At 30.5% G+C, this 18,182-nt stretch overlaps 1 protein-coding gene across 1 annotated transcript; it reads right to left on the bottom strand.

The window, feature by feature from the left end:
* Positions 572-3,867, bottom strand: LOC105161551 (glycerol-3-phosphate 2-O-acyltransferase 6-like). Its single transcript, XM_011079271.2, has 2 exons — positions 3,165-3,867; positions 572-1,745 (listed from the first exon to the last, which is right to left on the bottom strand). The coding sequence occupies exons 1-2, from the start codon at positions 3,780-3,782 to the stop codon at positions 858-860; spliced, it is 1,506 nt and encodes a 501-aa protein (XP_011077573.2). The 5' UTR covers positions 3,783-3,867; the 3' UTR covers positions 572-857.

Raw genomic sequence — 18,182 nt, 5'->3', positions numbered from 1 at the left:
ACCATATGCATGTGGAGAGACAAGACGGAGCAATATGATGAGAGCTGAATGTCAGGTCACTTTCTAATTAATATTTTATATTAATCCCTCTGTCACAAATGTTCATGTGGTCACCAAAACAATTTTATTACACCATCCATCCATCCTTCTCCCATAGGAAAAAAGTGCTACCAATTCTTTAGATAGGGTGATAAATTTTTTTATTTTAAAAAATATAAAAAAATAAATTATTATTATTATTTTTATAAAATAAATATTTACTCATTTATAATATTATAAGGAGGTATTTCATACATGACTATCCATTATTAATTTATCTATCATAAATAAATAAAAGAGGTATTATAAATGCAAAATTACGATTTCATTACCATAGTATCAATCTTTTATCATTTGAAAAATGGCTTTCGACTGATGAGATAATTAATTTATTTAAAATTTTCAAATTTAACTATTTAATTTATAATATATTGGTAAAATAGTTTAATATATAAAAAATTAATCATTATATGTATATACCACGACGATATTATCACAAAAACCAGTAGAAGTAGAGTATGGAGTACGTAGGTGGCCGGGAAAGCAGCTTCTTCCATGAATTTAAACCAGCTGGTACATGAGTTGAAATTTTATTAAAACATTTCAAGATACAGTATATAAATATACAGCAATGGATATTCAAGGCCCATGACCATTAATTAATTATCACAACCCACAATAATGTCAATTTCTCAATTCCCTTTTTTTGTTTGTTTGTTTGATATCTTGTTTTCTTGAATTGGATCATGACTGAATTAATTATAGTACTAATTAATTGAAAATAACCACTAGCTAATCGTGCGTAAAAACATCTGAATTCACTTCTTGTGTTCACGATCATCCTTGTCCTTATTGGGTTGAACTCGTCCATCTGTTCCAGCCATCATGATATACTTGTCTTTGCGAGTCAAATTGGTGCACTCGAACCCTAGGGTTCCTGCAAGAACCCTCTGAATGTAATTCGCAACCTCAATTGCTGATTTTCCACCCTTTACTGTTAGTTCTTCAGGCAATTGATTCAGGAACGTGATCTCGTAAGTTGGTCTCGGGTTCATGAACACAAAATACGGGTCCAACACTTTGTAACCCCTAGCGGTCGTCCCATAAAACACGCTTTGTTTGGTATTAATGGCCACCGGCACGATTCTATCACTCAACTCAGCAAAAAGCGCGCTGAACCTCAGCAGAAACGGCTCTCTGCAAGTCGTCCCCTCCGGGCAGATCACTAAGTCGCCTTCTTCAAGCAAGCGCTTTATGTTTGCCGCATCCTTTTCCCGTTCCCTTGACAATGCAACAGCTTTAATAGGAGAAATTAACTCGGAAAACTTACTTATGCTATACGTAACACAGCTGATCTTCCGGCCAAGCGCCACCGCCGTGACAACCGGATCGAGTATAGTGCGGTGGTTGCAGACGAATAGAACCCCGCCGCGCCCTGGGCTTGGCGGAGGCGGAGGGGTGCCCTTGACGATGAGCTTGATTCCGAGCATCATATAGGTGTAACGCACAATTCTTTCAGGCAGAGGGATGTCCAAATAAATTCTAATAACTGATAAAACAAAGCCAATTGGCATCCACAAGAATGTGACTAAGGCAACAAGGGGTGTGGGCCTTTGGACAAGACGACCCTCGTGAAAAATGATTGGAGACAGAAGCTTGTTCCTGGGAAGTGGCTCAGTTGCCGTTCTAGGTACCATGTACCCCTCCTGTAAGAATTGCAAATGATCAAGATAATTTTAGTTCCTCCTAATTTATAAAATTAACATGCAACTTTCAGGTTTTCTAAGTGACGGGTGTACTAAATGGAAAATCTTTATCAAACTAAAGGTGATTCGGTCGATTCGAACCAATCATAAAATAAGTATAATATAATTGTTATGTAATTAATTATTTTTCTTAGAAAATGGGGGAAGTAAATGCACCTAACAAGTATTGATTAAGGGTAGCTAGAGAGTAAATGTGCATGATGAGCAAGAGGAGAGTACTGCAATTCCATTGGCAGGGAAGGGAAGCGTGAGATGTGGCTTTTTACAGGGTGGTTTGAGGACTTTCTTGATCAAGAAACGTGAACATACAAGTAATAAATTTCTAACATGTGACTTCCTATTCAATCTTTTTGGTAATATATATAATAGGATAAGGAAAAGTATGTAAATATTTGTAACATATCAATTTTGACTTGAGATTTGTAATATAGGGTGGTCCGAAGAAAAACCGGTTCATGTCGTGTTATTTAAGTAGTCAGGTACATATATATTTAATAAGTTGTTCACGAATTATAAATTAACAATGATATTATAATATTTTACTTTATTTTTTTACTTTTTTGCAATCATTGACAAACTACCTAGGTCCTAGGTACCTAATAAGTTGCTAAGGAAGGACGAGGCAAAATAATTAATCATGGTTTATTTTATTTTTGGGTACAACTAATATTAATAGGATTAAAACAAAGAGAAGTATACTAGTTGTTATATATATAGGATTTTAACTAAAATATAACCTAAATTATCTATCACATCATAGTTTAATTTCCTTTCTTTGTAACTATTACGTATTATATTGGCACAACTTCCATAAAACTATTGTTCTTACTATCATCTCTTCTTACTATCATCTCACGGATGTGAAATTGTTCTACCCTATCTTCGTTGTTTCTGAAAAGTTCATATATATACCTTTCCTTTTAGGAATTGCAAAATTGACATGTTTCAACTGTGTATATATATTTCAAATATGGGGTACATAATTACTGAAAAAAGAATAACGATATTGAATACGAAAAGTGAAAAGGTACCGATACGAGTCAAAATTAAAAAATCATGAACAAAGCATTGTAGAGGTAAAAGTTCTCAACCACCATCATGAAATATGCATGGGGTTATATGTACTTTTGTTTCTGTAAAAACCTTTCAAAAGGCCATGTAAATATATATGTTTCATAATCTCACCAAGCCTAGCTACCAGACTATAAAAATTGATGTCTTAAAGATAATTAGATCTATCCTAATTAAAGGACTGACCTTTAACAATTAAATTGTTTAAAAATAATCTGTTCTTTAAGTAGGTGAAAAATTAATTAGAAAAATAATTAAAAGGGCTACGTGATGAATGAAGTTAATTACCTTGCATATGGACATGAAGTCATGATCAGTCTCTCTATCTCCGAGACCTAAATCAGGCACATTAGACCCAAATTCTTTGACAATCGCCATTTTTTTATGTTCCCCGACGAGAACACCTGGTTTCTTAACAAACCCTGTTGCACGACCCGATTTTGTCACTTCTAACTCCGTCCCAAGAACCTTATCTGCCCCGAGATAGCTCTTAGCAAAATGTTCCACCATGATCCTAGGATTAGCTGTGACTATGTACCTCTTCCCGAAGGAATTGAAAACTTTCCATGTTTCCGGATGCACGTCTTCCGAGTAAAACTTAGGCAAGACGGACCGGGAAACAAGCTCAATGTCACGAATTTTGAGGCCCGAAAAGGATATAAAAATGAAGCTCTGGATTGCAAGTGATTCTGACACAAACAGGTAGACCAAGTACACAAATGGAACAGAGGATAAGAGAAGCAACGCCCTAATGAGGCTCCCGGCTTCTAGAGCAACGAGCATGAAGTAAGGAAAGGCGCTCCTAGAAACCAAGAGCGTGCCGTCTAGGTCAGCTGCCACGGTCTGATTGGATCGCCCTTGGGTAGTACATTTTGTTATTGGGTGAAAATGCCGATGAGCGCCCATTTTGGTAGAAGGAGAGAAAGGGTTTGATGATAAAGAGTTGGTTGTGTGTGAGCTAGCTAGTTGTGTTTCAAGGGAGGATGGAGGGGTTTTTAAAAGGACATGATCAGCAACATAGGTCATCAAGTTTGGTGGTGTTATTACACAATGGAACTATGATCATGTGGTTGAGAGAGAGAGAGTAATTAATTAATTGATTATTATTAATGTTTTATTCATTAAAATTATGTATGTAAGTTTTCCCTATTATAAAGCTGAAAAATAAGGCAGTTATGAGGAGGAGGTCGGAGTAGTTGAATCCCTACTACGTTAACATTCATTAATTAGCCTACATTTTAGTTTTGAGATGCCGGCGGTAGACATGGACGACGTGCCATAATGTTTTCGGCTTAGCCAAGTCTATTAATTTACACACACACATAATTTACCATCAACTTCATTCATAATATGCTCATCCATCCTTTACCAGAGGAAGACGTACGACCATACATATGAGCTGCAGTGGTTTTTTACTTCAACTACAGCTAGCCAGCCTGGGCCAAACAACTTAATAACGTATGATGATTGTGTCTTTTTGGTGAAAATATTGAAATATGTTTTACGCTTGCGGCCTGTAATAAATGAAGGTACATACCCTCTGACAACTCTAACTTACCATATTCAAGTCTAATTTCTTCTACCCCATATCAATAACTATTCCTGTGCGCCAACTGGATATGCCATTCACATATATATTATTATTTATATTAATATTAAAAAGAAAGACTCTCTAAGAATGTCATTCAATCAATAAATAACTAATTTATTCAACTTTCTAAAATTACATTAATTGGTAGATTAGTTTTATTTATTTTTAAATATAATATACTGATTTATATATTTTACTCTTATTTTTATATATACTTGGCACTTGGACATGTGGTTTGTGCTCGTGCTTGAAATAAAATAAATAGTTCTGCTTATTTATTTCAAAATTAATTTATAGAAAATTGAATTTCAAATTTCCGGCAAAAACTGAAGATATGTGACTATTGCATTTCTTCTAAAAAGTTATGCAGCTTTTCTGCATAAAATATTTTAATGGTTATAAACCAATTTGTAATTTAAACATTGCAATGATTCAGAAAAAATGGCTCGAAATCTCTATAAATACTAAGTGTGAAATGATAGGTTTAATCTCCTGAATTTTGTACTCACATAAATTTATTTTCTATATGTTCTTTAGGAAAGTTTTTAAAATTACTATTAGCAAATTTATTATATCCTAAAAGTAAATTGTGATATAAACTTCAAACACATAAATAATACTGCAGAAATATAGCACAAGAGTGTGGGGACATTTAAAATTATGAATGTGAATTATTCTGGACAGATATGTCTTGTCCAAGAAACAACTATACCTAGTTAAAAATAAGCAGCCAAAACACATACATATCAATTGGAGAGATAGAGAAAGGATTTGTGGTTACGTAATCCAAGATTCAAAGAGTTAGGTAAGTGGATATCAACTACCAGATCTAAAATCAGGCATTTCACTTCACTTGTTTCTTCTTGCTTTTCAACTAATACCAAGGCAATTTAACCCACCAATTTGGACAACGTTAACCCACCACTAATACTAGAAATTTATTCTTTTCGAAATTATAGGCCCCTTTAATATTGAAAAGGGCTACAAAAATACAGATAAAAGAACATGTGTGAGGTATACATAAAGTTTGATTCATTCTCAAGTGGTCCATCCAATTAATTTGTTTGTATATGTATATACTGTATAAATAAAGCAGTAAAAGCCTTTTGATCCATGTGTTTTGCTATATATATATATATATATATATATAATGTTTTTGTTAAATCCTCTTGCCAATCTAAATGATAAGTTAAATACAATCCTATTTTTACATATCATTTTTATGAGTGGAATTAAATTACCAACTTATGTTCAATTTAATAATTGTCTCTTAACAACCTTAATTCCTACCATCATTAAAATATATTTTTACTTTTTTCAATTTAATAATTATTTTATTAATCTTAATTTTTCTCTCTCTCTCAACTTTCTTTCTCTACGCTCAATTTCCACGTCCCTTATCGATGAGGCTTAGCTCAATTGAAGAAAATAAGGCCTCATGATTTTAAAATTATGAATTCGAACCCTACTAATGTGTGAATGTTATTCTATTTTAATAGTAAGTGTTGATTATATATAATTATCTAATATTATTGATAATCAGTATATGATTGTTATCTTTATTGGTTATTGTTAGATATAAATGTTTGATACTGATAATTATAATCAATTTATTCAATAAATACTAATTCATCACTTTTATTTAAAAAAAAATCTACATCCCTTTTACTTCTCTAATTTTTCCAATATTAATTTTCCATAACTTCCTTATATTCTTTTTATTTATTTAATACATGTATATTTTTTCTAAAATATTACTATTATTTTTAAATATAAATTAATTATGTACACATTTTTTAGTGTGCCACATATACTAGTACATATATATAATTGAAGAGGGTGGGTTTGGTGTCTTATATACTTCATTTTATAATATACCTCTTAATTTTATTTTTTCAGTTTTCATGTTCAAGTAATTTATTGTCCCACTCATCCATATATTTCTTTATATATAAATTTTCTTTCGTTCATTTATTCTCTGTGTATTATTTTATTCTGATAATAAATTATTAATACTTTCTTACAACTATATATACCTTAAGAAAGGCATGTTTAGTCTCGCCTACTTAGACGGCCCATTCCTTTCTTTCTCAAAGTTTTTAAGAAAATCTGTCTGACCAACCTTCATTAACCAGCCGCAAATTGTAGAAAAACATGACGCCTCCCTCACATTCTTCCCAACTAAAATTAGCTATTCTATAGCTTTGGGCTTCCACTCTTATTAATATATGAATTTTATTCTAGTTTAATAATATTTTTTTGACTGGAAAATAAAATAAGTTGTACATATCTATATATCATGAGTAGCGTAATAAATATTTTTTTTGCCATTTTAATAAGATAATTTGTTGGCATCAACATTTGATATCATGATAACCTTTTCTAAATGAAATGTTTGGAGGGTTTCCCATTGAGTTAGATGTTTTTGTTTGTACTAATTATTTACTGAAAAATTATAATAAGGTTTTAATAGTGATTAATTATGTAATTATATAAAGATATGAATAGTGAGAGCATAATTAGGTGATAGAAATTGGGCTTAGAAAAAGGTACAACCACTGGGATAAACAATTGAGACAGACCGGCCCCGTTACTATATATATACCTATAAATGCAGCTCAATTAAAACTTGTATCTATTTATGATTACAAGAAAGTTCCATATGTTGTATCAAAATTTTCAATTTTTTTGAGGGCTATATTATGAAAAATCAAATTGTAGTATTCAAAGAAAAAGTTGGGCTTTGAATGAGTTCAAAGAAAAGTTGAGTACCAAATTAGCCCTATCTCCATTCTCTAGGCCCAAGAAAAGTTATAACAAAGAGACCAGCACTTTCGGTGGTGGGTTTTTGTAGCAAATGCTCTCCACTTAATTAATTATGCTTATCAATCCTAATAAATATATATATATATATAATATTTAATTTGATTTTTGTGAAATACTAAATGCCAGTTCATTTTTCTGTTTTTTTTTTTCCTTGACGAAGATTCCAAGAATCAAAAGTGCGATTTTAGTGGGGGTATCGGAATTCCACTAACAAAAATGTGTTGACCTCATTCCCTTCCTCCGTATTTCCTCATGTCTGCCACAATCTCATATACCTCCTCAAAAATGGGTTTTCAGCTGAAATGACAACTGAAATATCAACATTTTTCAAGTGCTGCATCTTCTTTTTTCACATCATGCATTATACATTACCCATAATTATATTGTCTTACCCTTAATCTAATTATACCTCAAATTTCTTTGATTCAAAAAATATTATATTTTCTACTCATAACCTCTGCTTTTGTTTAACAAATAAATTTCTCAATTAATCATAATTTCACTGATATCAAAAATAAAAAAAAAAATTGAATGAAAAATTATAATTACTCAAATTGACTTATTACAGATCAAATAAATATATTTCAATCAAAATAGCTTTATAAAGGTCAAGATATACCTTTTGACTTGCTTTATCGTGTGAAGATGCATAATGGTAGTTCGGTTACAAAAATTTTGTTTGACCTGCAAAATAGACTAGTAATAAATTAATTAGGGTTAAATATAGATTTTTATTCAAATTTTGCATGAATATTAGTACATTTCATAAATTTTGACTAACAGAAGGGTCTATCTGTTAGATGTCAAATGTACTAGATATCATTTTCCAAATTACAGAAAATTTATGTGTGATTACACCAAATTTAAAGAAGGACGGTGTAATTATCTCTATACATTAATTTTCCATTATATTCAATAAACATTCATTAATTACTTTAACCATATTTTTAAAATTTTTCAAAATAATTGTTTTTCTATAATTTTTTAGACACTTTGGGAATTAATTATACTTGATTCGAATATTTTATTTGTACCAAACACAATAATTTATATATATATATGGATGAAAATTAAAAACACAAAATCTTAAAAGAATATACTAAAATAAATCTGTCTAATCATTGAAGAAGAAAAAATGAAAAAATTGAAAGAGAATATTTGAAAAATGAGTGTGCAGCACTTGTTAAAATAGAAGGAGAAGTGGTCTGCTGTTGTGCCGACTATTTCACATGTTTATGCACCATCTAAAGTGACGGCTTCTACCCTTTGTAGCCCATTAATATTTTTGTTTCCACGTGTTGAGATTGAAAGGGAAATTAGGAATCAATCAATCATGCACCACCACATACATCAAAAATTCTCATTCAACTAATTAAGACCCATCCAATCTGAATCAATTATTCATAAAAAAAAAATAATAATAATATATTTATTATATGATTGATATATAATTTAAAAAAATAAATCTTACATAATAAATATATTATATTTATTTTATAATTAATTTAATTTAAATAAAAAAGTTGGTGATCATCATGTATCCAAGAATGAGGGCAATTATAGGAGTTATGAGTAATGGAATTTGAGGAATATTTGGGCGACAGGACGAGAACAAAGTTTGATGGAGTGCAGCTTCTTAGTTTGGCGATTTGTGATGCGTCATATCTAATTAATTACCTGTGCCTGATTTGCCCTTAATTCATTAGTGTTGTCCAGATTTGATTTAACAGCTGCTACTGCTTCTCCTAATTAACCCCAACATCATAATAATACATGACATGCATGCTTTTAAGATTTTAATAATATAGGGTAATTAGTTTTCATTAATTTATTGTTTACGCTAAGCAAATCTGGGAACCAAGTAGAGTGCCATCAATCTTTGGTGAAGTGGCTATGCCTATGCTACATGACCAGGCCCCAACCCCAACCCCAACTCCCAACACCAAACCTATTTTTATGTTACATAAAGTTAGGAACAAAACTCAATATAGATAAGCAAACACAATCTCTTCATATAAACTTGATCGACATACCTATAAATAAAAAACCCATAATTAGTCACGTATAATGTTGTTGACGTTTGTGGGGAGTGTATGTGTGATTGTTCAAAAGTATGAATGATTTATGTAAATGATGTTGACACTTCTAGTGGATATATATGTGATTTTTCAAAAAATAAGAAACAATTTATGTAAATAGATTATAGGTTAAGAAGTGTAAAATAATCATCCGTAAATAAAATCTCGTAGCATTATCCTACTTTTTTTATTTTTATCTATATAATTGTGTCTCGTTTGATGAGAATTAAGTAATACACATCATATTTTTGAATTTATTTAACAAAGTTGAAAATCCAACAATTGATTCCATACTACTTAACTTTATTTATATATAAATATAAAAAAAAAACATTGAAAAGGAGAAATAAATTGATGTGACTATGTGTTTTATTTTTTCTAAATATTAATGTTTTATGGAAAATTGAAGTTGAAAGTAGTTTAGTTAGGCAGGGGGTTTAGGATGTTGTCGTAGGAGGGGAGGGCACGTGACATGCACGGGACCCCCTCCCTCGGATGTCTGTCCTTAGAGCTGTCATCTTCCCTGTTCCCCTTTCATCACCACTCTCTCTATCACAATTAATGCTTTTCAACTTTGGATATAATTCAGATTTACTATTACACATACTTTTATAAAGAAACACCGAGTTATACACACACTCGTCGTTTTGACACTATTGTATTCATTTGATAAATACGACCAGAAATAGTAATAAATTATATCAATTAAGGCACTCACATAAAGTGAGATAAATACTTATAAGAATTCAAACACTCATATCAAGTAAGACAAATATCTACATGTCCAATGGGATTCAAAACTATGATCTCAAAATGTTTATGAGACTTCAATTTTATTTTTAATCATTAAAATAAGATATTATTAATAAAAATTATTTATCATATGTATGTAAGGACGAGGTGGAACGACTGCCGGTGGAAATAAGTAAAAGAAAACAAAATTATGAGGTTTTCTTTCTATGGTGCAAAATTGCATTAAACCCAGGACTAAATTCCAAATGGCAACCACAACAAGGCTGGGCCTCCAAATGAGACTGGGCTGGTCCATTACAGCTATGCAACTGTTTTGGGCTGAGAGATGGGATTAGCTAAGTTGTAGGGTTGGGGGAGCATTCAATCCAAATCTCAGTGGGGCCCCAACGAATAGCTACCATTTGTCGTAGCCTGTTCATGTTGCGTGCTGTGCGTATCATTCTTTGACTATAAATGTAATTTCTCAAAATAAAATAAGCTACTCTGTTTAATTAACTTTTTCTTTTTCCGAAAAAAAAAAAAATCAATTTTGACGGTATTGTTAATTGGTGGAGTACATATAGGGCCCATTACACCCGCATGTATCCGGAAATATGATAAGCTTCATGCATGCATAATCATGTATGTATGTATGTATGTGGGTGTTTTGTATATATTATATGTGTATTGACTAGCTCCAATGACATGATTCATGGAGGTTCCACCATCTCCCCACATTACGTATACGGATATACAGCCAAGATTGAATAGGCATGTGCAGTAGAAGATACTGTTTCATTTCGGACATTGCCACCTCAAATGAGGTAGGATTAGTGAATTAATCACAACCGATGATGTGCATAAGTGATCGTGGATCCGAGGTCAATTATGTTGTATAATTAATTAACAACGTATATATGTACCAACATGAATGAAATGCGTTCGTTGCCTTTGACTCACTATGTATACATACATATCCTCATCATAACATGTATAGGCATCTGTCTTAAAAATGATTTTTGTATGATCAAGTATTAATTCAATTAATTTAAGTACCCATATGGTTAGCCGTTAAGGACTTCTAACTAAAGGACAAGTTCCGTTGGACCATCTCAATTGTTCCAATATTTTAAAAGCTCATTTTTAATTTCTTAACCTGTAATTCGCCTATTTATTTATTGTCTTAAATATATATTTAATAAGTTTTTTTAATCATATTATTAAAATCTGTAGAAAAAATGAAAAAAAATGCAATTCCTAAATAAAATTTGTAATATTGTAGGATATATATATATATATATATATATAAGATAAAATAGCTGCCTTGAAGTAGAAAAATCAGAATATAGATGTAATTTCGCAAATTATAAAAAATCTATGTATAATTATATCAAGTCTCAGGAGAGGAGAATGTAATTATCCCAACTTAAAACGATACTCCATTAAGCCATAATTAATGATGCATTAATTACAACAACAGTAGCTGACAAGATTATTAACAAAGCCAAGTGGGGTATTCACACAGCAAGAAGAAGAAACGTTAGATACAATAAAAAATAAAAATAAAAAAAGAAGCCCAATATTTGAAAAAGTATTATTATGAGACTGAGAAAATATAATTCTTGGAAATTGTAGAAATCCAAAGTCTTTAATATTTGATGATGCCCATTGCAGCATCTTTTTCGGCGTGAATATTCATATGTACATAAAATAAATCATTAATTTGCAGTGATGTGGAATGGTAGGTTCATGAATAATCATGTTTTTCCTTTTTATTTTTTGGCTGAAATTAATTGTGATTGATGAAAATTTGGTAGTTATGGGAGCACAGCCACGCCAAACCCAAACATAATTCACATGCCATTGTATCTACATACTTGGGCATATGACAACTCACATGCATGCATCTAATTAAGTCTAACTATTTTCTTTTTTCAAATTTTAAATAAAAACGATAATTATATTATTATATCAATATTCGAATAAATTAAATAATTAATCAATATATCAATTCAATCAATAAATTATGAAATATTAATCAATTATGATAAAAATAAGATAAACATCCACACATTCAGTAAGACTCGAATTCATGAACTTGAAGTGATTAACTGTACATATTCTTGTAAAATTTTCATATTAGTTAGTTAAGTAATTTGTAGCTTTGATTTTTAATTATGAAGCTTGAGATCGTTATTCAGTTGGTTCTGCGAAGTCGTTGCATCAATCATTGATTATTTGTTGCATGCGGAGTTTTTGCTTCTAAACAACGAAAACAAGATCCACTTTCACACCAATTAATTATAAGAAGTTGTTGAATAAAAAATCAACAGATCTCCTATTCAATGTCAATATCTTGATTCATGAAATTGCGTACAACAGTTTAATAATGTCTTAATTTAGTGGTTAAAGTTGAAATTTTATAAATTAATTTCAGATCATGACTTCGAATCCCACCAAACGTGTAAGCTTATTGTGATTTATTATTTCTTAATTCTTAGTTATATTGATGTATTAATTTAAATAATGTATTATTTAGTTTACCAATTTATTGAAATATTAATATAATAATGTACGTAATTATCGCTTTTATGTTTAAAAATATTTTGGATGACTAACGGTTATTAACATTAAAGTTAAGATATTAATTCTATAAGTTTGCAAACAATTCTACAAATCATATATATAAAGTTTATTATTTTATTTGTAATTTTGAAATTGTTAAAAGATAGTATTAAGTATTTTAATATAGTGATAAAATAGACATGAATATGTGGTGAAATGCAGGCATCATGGGACCTAACAAATGAATGGCATGAGTAGGGACATGATTCCATGCATTCCAGCAATCATCAACATGAGATGATACTAGAAACCCTAATTCTTGATCACTACAAATTAAGACACATAGATTGATCAGAATTCTAGCATCAAAATTAGGGGTTGCATATTATCCCATCCTCCTACTTCCTAGTACCATTGGCCCACAAAAATATACTTTGTCCAAAATCATCACAGCATCAAACTTTGTAGTGCCACCTCATGAACAATTTGATCATTTAGGCTAATTAATTATATATTCTAAATAGTTATATATATATATAGGATAAGTTTTTCAACTCATTTTCTGACATTATTTTTCATTTTTAATGAATTAGTTAGAATTACATTATAGATTTTAATTATCAACAATCAACACATGATAATTATCAATATTAAATATATAAAAATAATTAATAATTATTATTAAAATAAATTAATATCAATATATTAATAGAATTTGAATTTATGACGAAGCGTTCACTAATGAAGTTAGGCAATGGCCGAACTCGATTTATTGACTGCAAAAACACGCGCTTTTTGTCTACTTCATTCCTAACATATATCAATCGGTTAAATGAAGGAATTGTTACATATATATATATATATATGTATGATTTGATGGGATTCGTCCATATAAAATATTATTATGATTATTTTTGATATAATTTTGTTGAAGGTGCAAATTCCAAGCAGATGATTGTTTAGAAACACGATGAAATCCAAGAACAGGAGCAGGAGGCAGTTCCACCCAATCAGAGATAGGTGAAAAAAGTCAGAGTCATTATGAATAATACTCCTCTTATTCCAATTGGGGTGACGTAAAAATATAACATCTAGAGAGTGGACAAGTTTTTCTTGAAACACTCCATCGATCTTCATAGGAAATGAAATGGGGTGGAGGGAGACATACGGAACAGCTATTAACTATTCATTGTCGGAGTGTCTCTCTCCGCCGCAGCGCAGAGACCAAACCGGTGGCGCCGTCGTCGATCCACAATTGATGTTGAGAACAATTTCCAACATTAATACATCACTATATTACATTGTCATTCTAAATGTATGATTAATTATATATTAATTGTGACAACTTAACACACAGTTTTGTCATTAATAATAAAATAATTTTAAAATTATCACTTTATATTTTATCATTATTATTAATATTATTTTATAGTAGTTGGAAAGCGCAAAGTGTCCAAATCAGGAGGGAATATGAGAATGATGAGGGTGCATAATATACAGTTATCTATATTCACCTCAATCCATTTGTTTAGACCATAATGTTGATTGATAGAGATAGTCCACCAATTTTGATAAGTACAAGCCCTCAATTTTTCTATACTATTTCTCCTCAACCCCTTAAATTATTAACGTAAGACCAAGCATCTAACCTCATCAAAACAAAACCATCATTATTCTTTAATCTTCTCTAACATTAAAACTCATATTTTGTACCATTCTATATATTCAGATATCAAATCATAATTTAATACATTATTGGTTTTTACTAATACAAATAAATAACAAACTACTGCATGCGAAACCAGATCTACATACACACCACTTCAAAACCCTGAATTTTTATGATGTGTCATAAATTTAATTTCAATATTGCATTAAAAAATTTTAATTGTATGTAAAAAATAATAATGGGTGGTACTTATTATAAGAATTAAATAAAGGTGCATGTAATTAATATGTTGGTATCCGACAATGAATGAGTAAGATTCTAAAGAGTGGGCAAAAGTTAAAGAGAATAAAAACGGGGAAGAACTTAACCACTTTTCCTTTTTCAATTTAAATATTCATCTCATCACTTATCCAAAAACCACTCTCTATTACCATCATTTCTTCTAATTCTAATTCCTGCAACTTAATTAATGTCTTTTCTAGATTTGAAAGCACACAATTTTCACCTTTTTCCTACTCCACTTAAAAAATTCTTATTGAGATAAGGCTTTGATCCAATGAAACTAATCAGAGAATAATTGTATTACAATTATTTTTTTAAATAGTACATTAATAATAAAATACATATATTGTACTTGCCATATAATTTATTTAAGTACGACCAAACTCGATGTGAGTTATAATTTTCCATTCCACTTATCATACGTACCAACTGCGCGCATACTTCTTAATTTATCATTAATAGAACATTTATCCCCTTTCCCCGTTGTCTCTTTTGATTTTCTTCTTCTTATTATTTATTATGTTGATATATAGCTATGGTCATGCTGATGCGATGGTGATGAGTACTTAAGTTGAGGGTAATAATATATGTATGTATGGAGATTAACTTAGACAAGAATGGTATAATTTGGGCAGACATAAAGGTTCCTTCTAGTTTAAGACCACCCAAGGTTGGATCCTCGTATTGGATCCCTAGTTGTACATGTCTGCTTCATTTGCAATAATTGCTCTCATCACATCAAACAATTGAATTATTTTAATTATGGAGGGATCATCATTTTTCTTACATATAAATAAATAGGTAAACTTGACAGTAGCATTTGATATATTTATGATATAAAAATTGATTAAATAGATTGGAGAGGAAATTGTGGATGAGGCATATGCATGTTCTCAACGTATCAGCAAAGTGGTAACGTTAGTCCACTAGATCAATATCATCCAATAATAGGGTTTGTTAAGATTTTAGTTATTAATTAATTAACACTTTGCTCTCTTACTAGCACAGATTAATTAATTAATGTTCTTAATGATATGAACTTAGCTGTCTCATGTGAAATTCATGTCACAGTTACTAGCTCCAAACATTGTTAAGTAATTATTTGTCTGGCAGATCATGATTTAGATTTGAAAATTGACCAAAATTTGGCTTAATATATACACCAAGTGTCATGTGATTCACCCACCAATTTCTCAACATATACACACTATTATGTACTAGAATAATTAGCATCACATGTCTATTATTATCATTATTGAGTCGCCATTTTCACTATATATATATATATATTATAAATCACTACTATTTAAAAAATCATATATGGTAGATTAATACTATTTACTAAGATCAAACAAAATCAATGTAAAAAATCAAGTTTTGCCACGTTTATATTATCTCACTTAATTTTAACTACAGTTGTCAGACATAATTTTTTGATGTAGATATATATATATTTGTATAGTTACAGTTTTACTAGAAAACTAGTAAAATAAACAAAATAAGTGGTTGGGTGAATGGAGGGAGAGGAGTGTTATCTAAAAATTGGAGCATATATCTAAACTGAAATTCGAGGCAATCAAGAAGAGGGAATAATATTTAAAAATGATGAGAAGCAAAGTCGTGATTTCCCCATCAAAGTATGAAAGGTTTATGCCTACACTGAAAACTAGTGGTACCAACTTGGTCCGTAGCAATTTATGGCATGATGGTATGGATCCTATGTTGTAGGGTCCCCGATTCGACAAATAATATTCGGACCCTCACTCATGTTTCATCTGCGGCTGGGGCGGGTCCAAATCCCTCACTTATCCTACTATTCAAATAACTCGATTATCATATTCCATCCAAAAAAAGTTTCAAAGAAAATATATAACACTGTTTGTTTTGATTCTCATTTTTCATTTTTGTGTTTTCAGATATTGTACGCTAGTGTTTGTTTTTTTGCTCGCAGAGTATTTTTTAAATTAAAAAATCTATACTTCAATTTTTGAAAATAAAAGATTTATTTGATGTAATATATTTAATTTGATGTAACATTTAAAATACTTTTCATTAATGATTAATAGACATTGGATGCTGGTGGTGGTTGGCTTGTGAGAATAATTATAGTCATGTACGAATGTTATCAAATTATTTTTTTTTAAGAAAAAGATATATATGGAAAAAAATTAAAATTATGAATTTGAATTTTATCGATTATATGAATATTAATCTCATTTTATTTGTAATGAGGCGCTTCTTTTGAAAAGCCAGGGAATTGGTTGTTTTTGCTTAATAAATTTGAGATGGGTTTGAAAGTTTTAGGGAAATTGTCTGAAAATGGACAGCCATTATAGTGAAAGATAGAGAGAGGCAGACATTTTAGGTGCACTCACACTAACTCCAAAAGGCAATTTCCGTCTTTGGAGACAGACTTTTTCCTACCCTCATTTAATCCTACTCCAATTTAGCTATACCTATTTTTATTAAATATTAATTTATGTCAAAGATTCCTTGTTTATAATAATTGTGCACGTTCATGCCCCCCTCAAAGAAAAAGCAATAATCCCCTTTTTTGCATAGGAGGCACCAAGTTTTGATGGTTAATCATTGATGTTGATGATTGCATGAGTATGTTTAGATGCTCCAAATCAGACTTGTAGCTTGGTTATTAATTAGGAGTGAGGATATATATATATATATATGATTTGGTTAGATTGAGGTGAAAATGCATTCTAATCTTATGACATCCATCACAATATATATATATATATATATATATATATTTGTTTTTGAAGTATGATGAAAGAAATGATATCTGATCTTGTGGTGAGGTTACGTAACCCATTCAACCATCTCAAAATAGTTTATAAAAGTAGAGCATGCGTAATAGTTTGAGGTTTATGGGTAAAGGGAAAGGCTAGAAAAGATGAAATTTGAAGCTGAATTGGAGGTAATAACAAAGTTTGTATGTGCTACTTTGGATGCTTCAATCATGTTAGTATTGGCCATCAGACCTAACCCATACCAAACCTTGATTAGTCATATGAAGTTGGTAAATTGTTATTGACTTACCAACACAACGCTGTCGCCTCACTACACCCTCCAATGTCACACTACTCATTTTCCTTCAAATTTCTATCAATACTTATTATCCATCACCGATAGACCACGAATTCCACTTTGGACAATATATATATATATATACCAAAGAATTAGTTCAAGAATTGACAGAATTAACATTTCTAATTTGTCTAATTATTGTGAAATGGATTTAAATGTTTGGATAAATTTAAGATATATATTCACAATATATTGTCTAACAAAAAGAAAAATAAAAATTATGGGTTCGAATTCTACGAATATATGTATATGTTCCAAAATATGTGGGTTTGTGTTATTGAGAACAAAAAATGTTGGAGTTAAGTTGTTGTCTGATGGGACTTGGATTTATTCTCTGGTCCAAAATTCTTATATTGGGAATGGAGGAAATGAAAATAAGAATAGAAGCATGGAGGGAGTGAAAGTGGAGATTGATGAGTGAAAAATAGAAATAAGTTTGATGTGGGTGTGCCCTAAATTCC

The sequence above is a fragment of the Sesamum indicum genome, linkage group LG5 (genome assembly GCF_000512975.1).
Source record: "Sesamum indicum cultivar Zhongzhi No. 13 linkage group LG5, S_indicum_v1.0, whole genome shotgun sequence".
Classification (NCBI taxonomy): domain Eukaryota; kingdom Viridiplantae; phylum Streptophyta; class Magnoliopsida; order Lamiales; family Pedaliaceae; genus Sesamum; species Sesamum indicum.
This window is presented reverse-complemented; position numbering and strand designations above follow the sequence as displayed.

What these genes read in the sequence shown, in the direction of transcription:
- LOC105161551 (XM_011079271.2), bottom strand. Translation starts at nt 3,782, where the DNA reads ATGGGCGCTCATCGGCATTTTCACCCAATAACAAAATGTACTACCCAA. An exon ending in ACTTCATGTCCATATGCAAG is followed by an intron (nt 1,746 to 3,164) that starts GTAATTAACTTC and finishes CAATTCTTACAG; the next exon opens with GAGGGGTACATGGTACCTAG.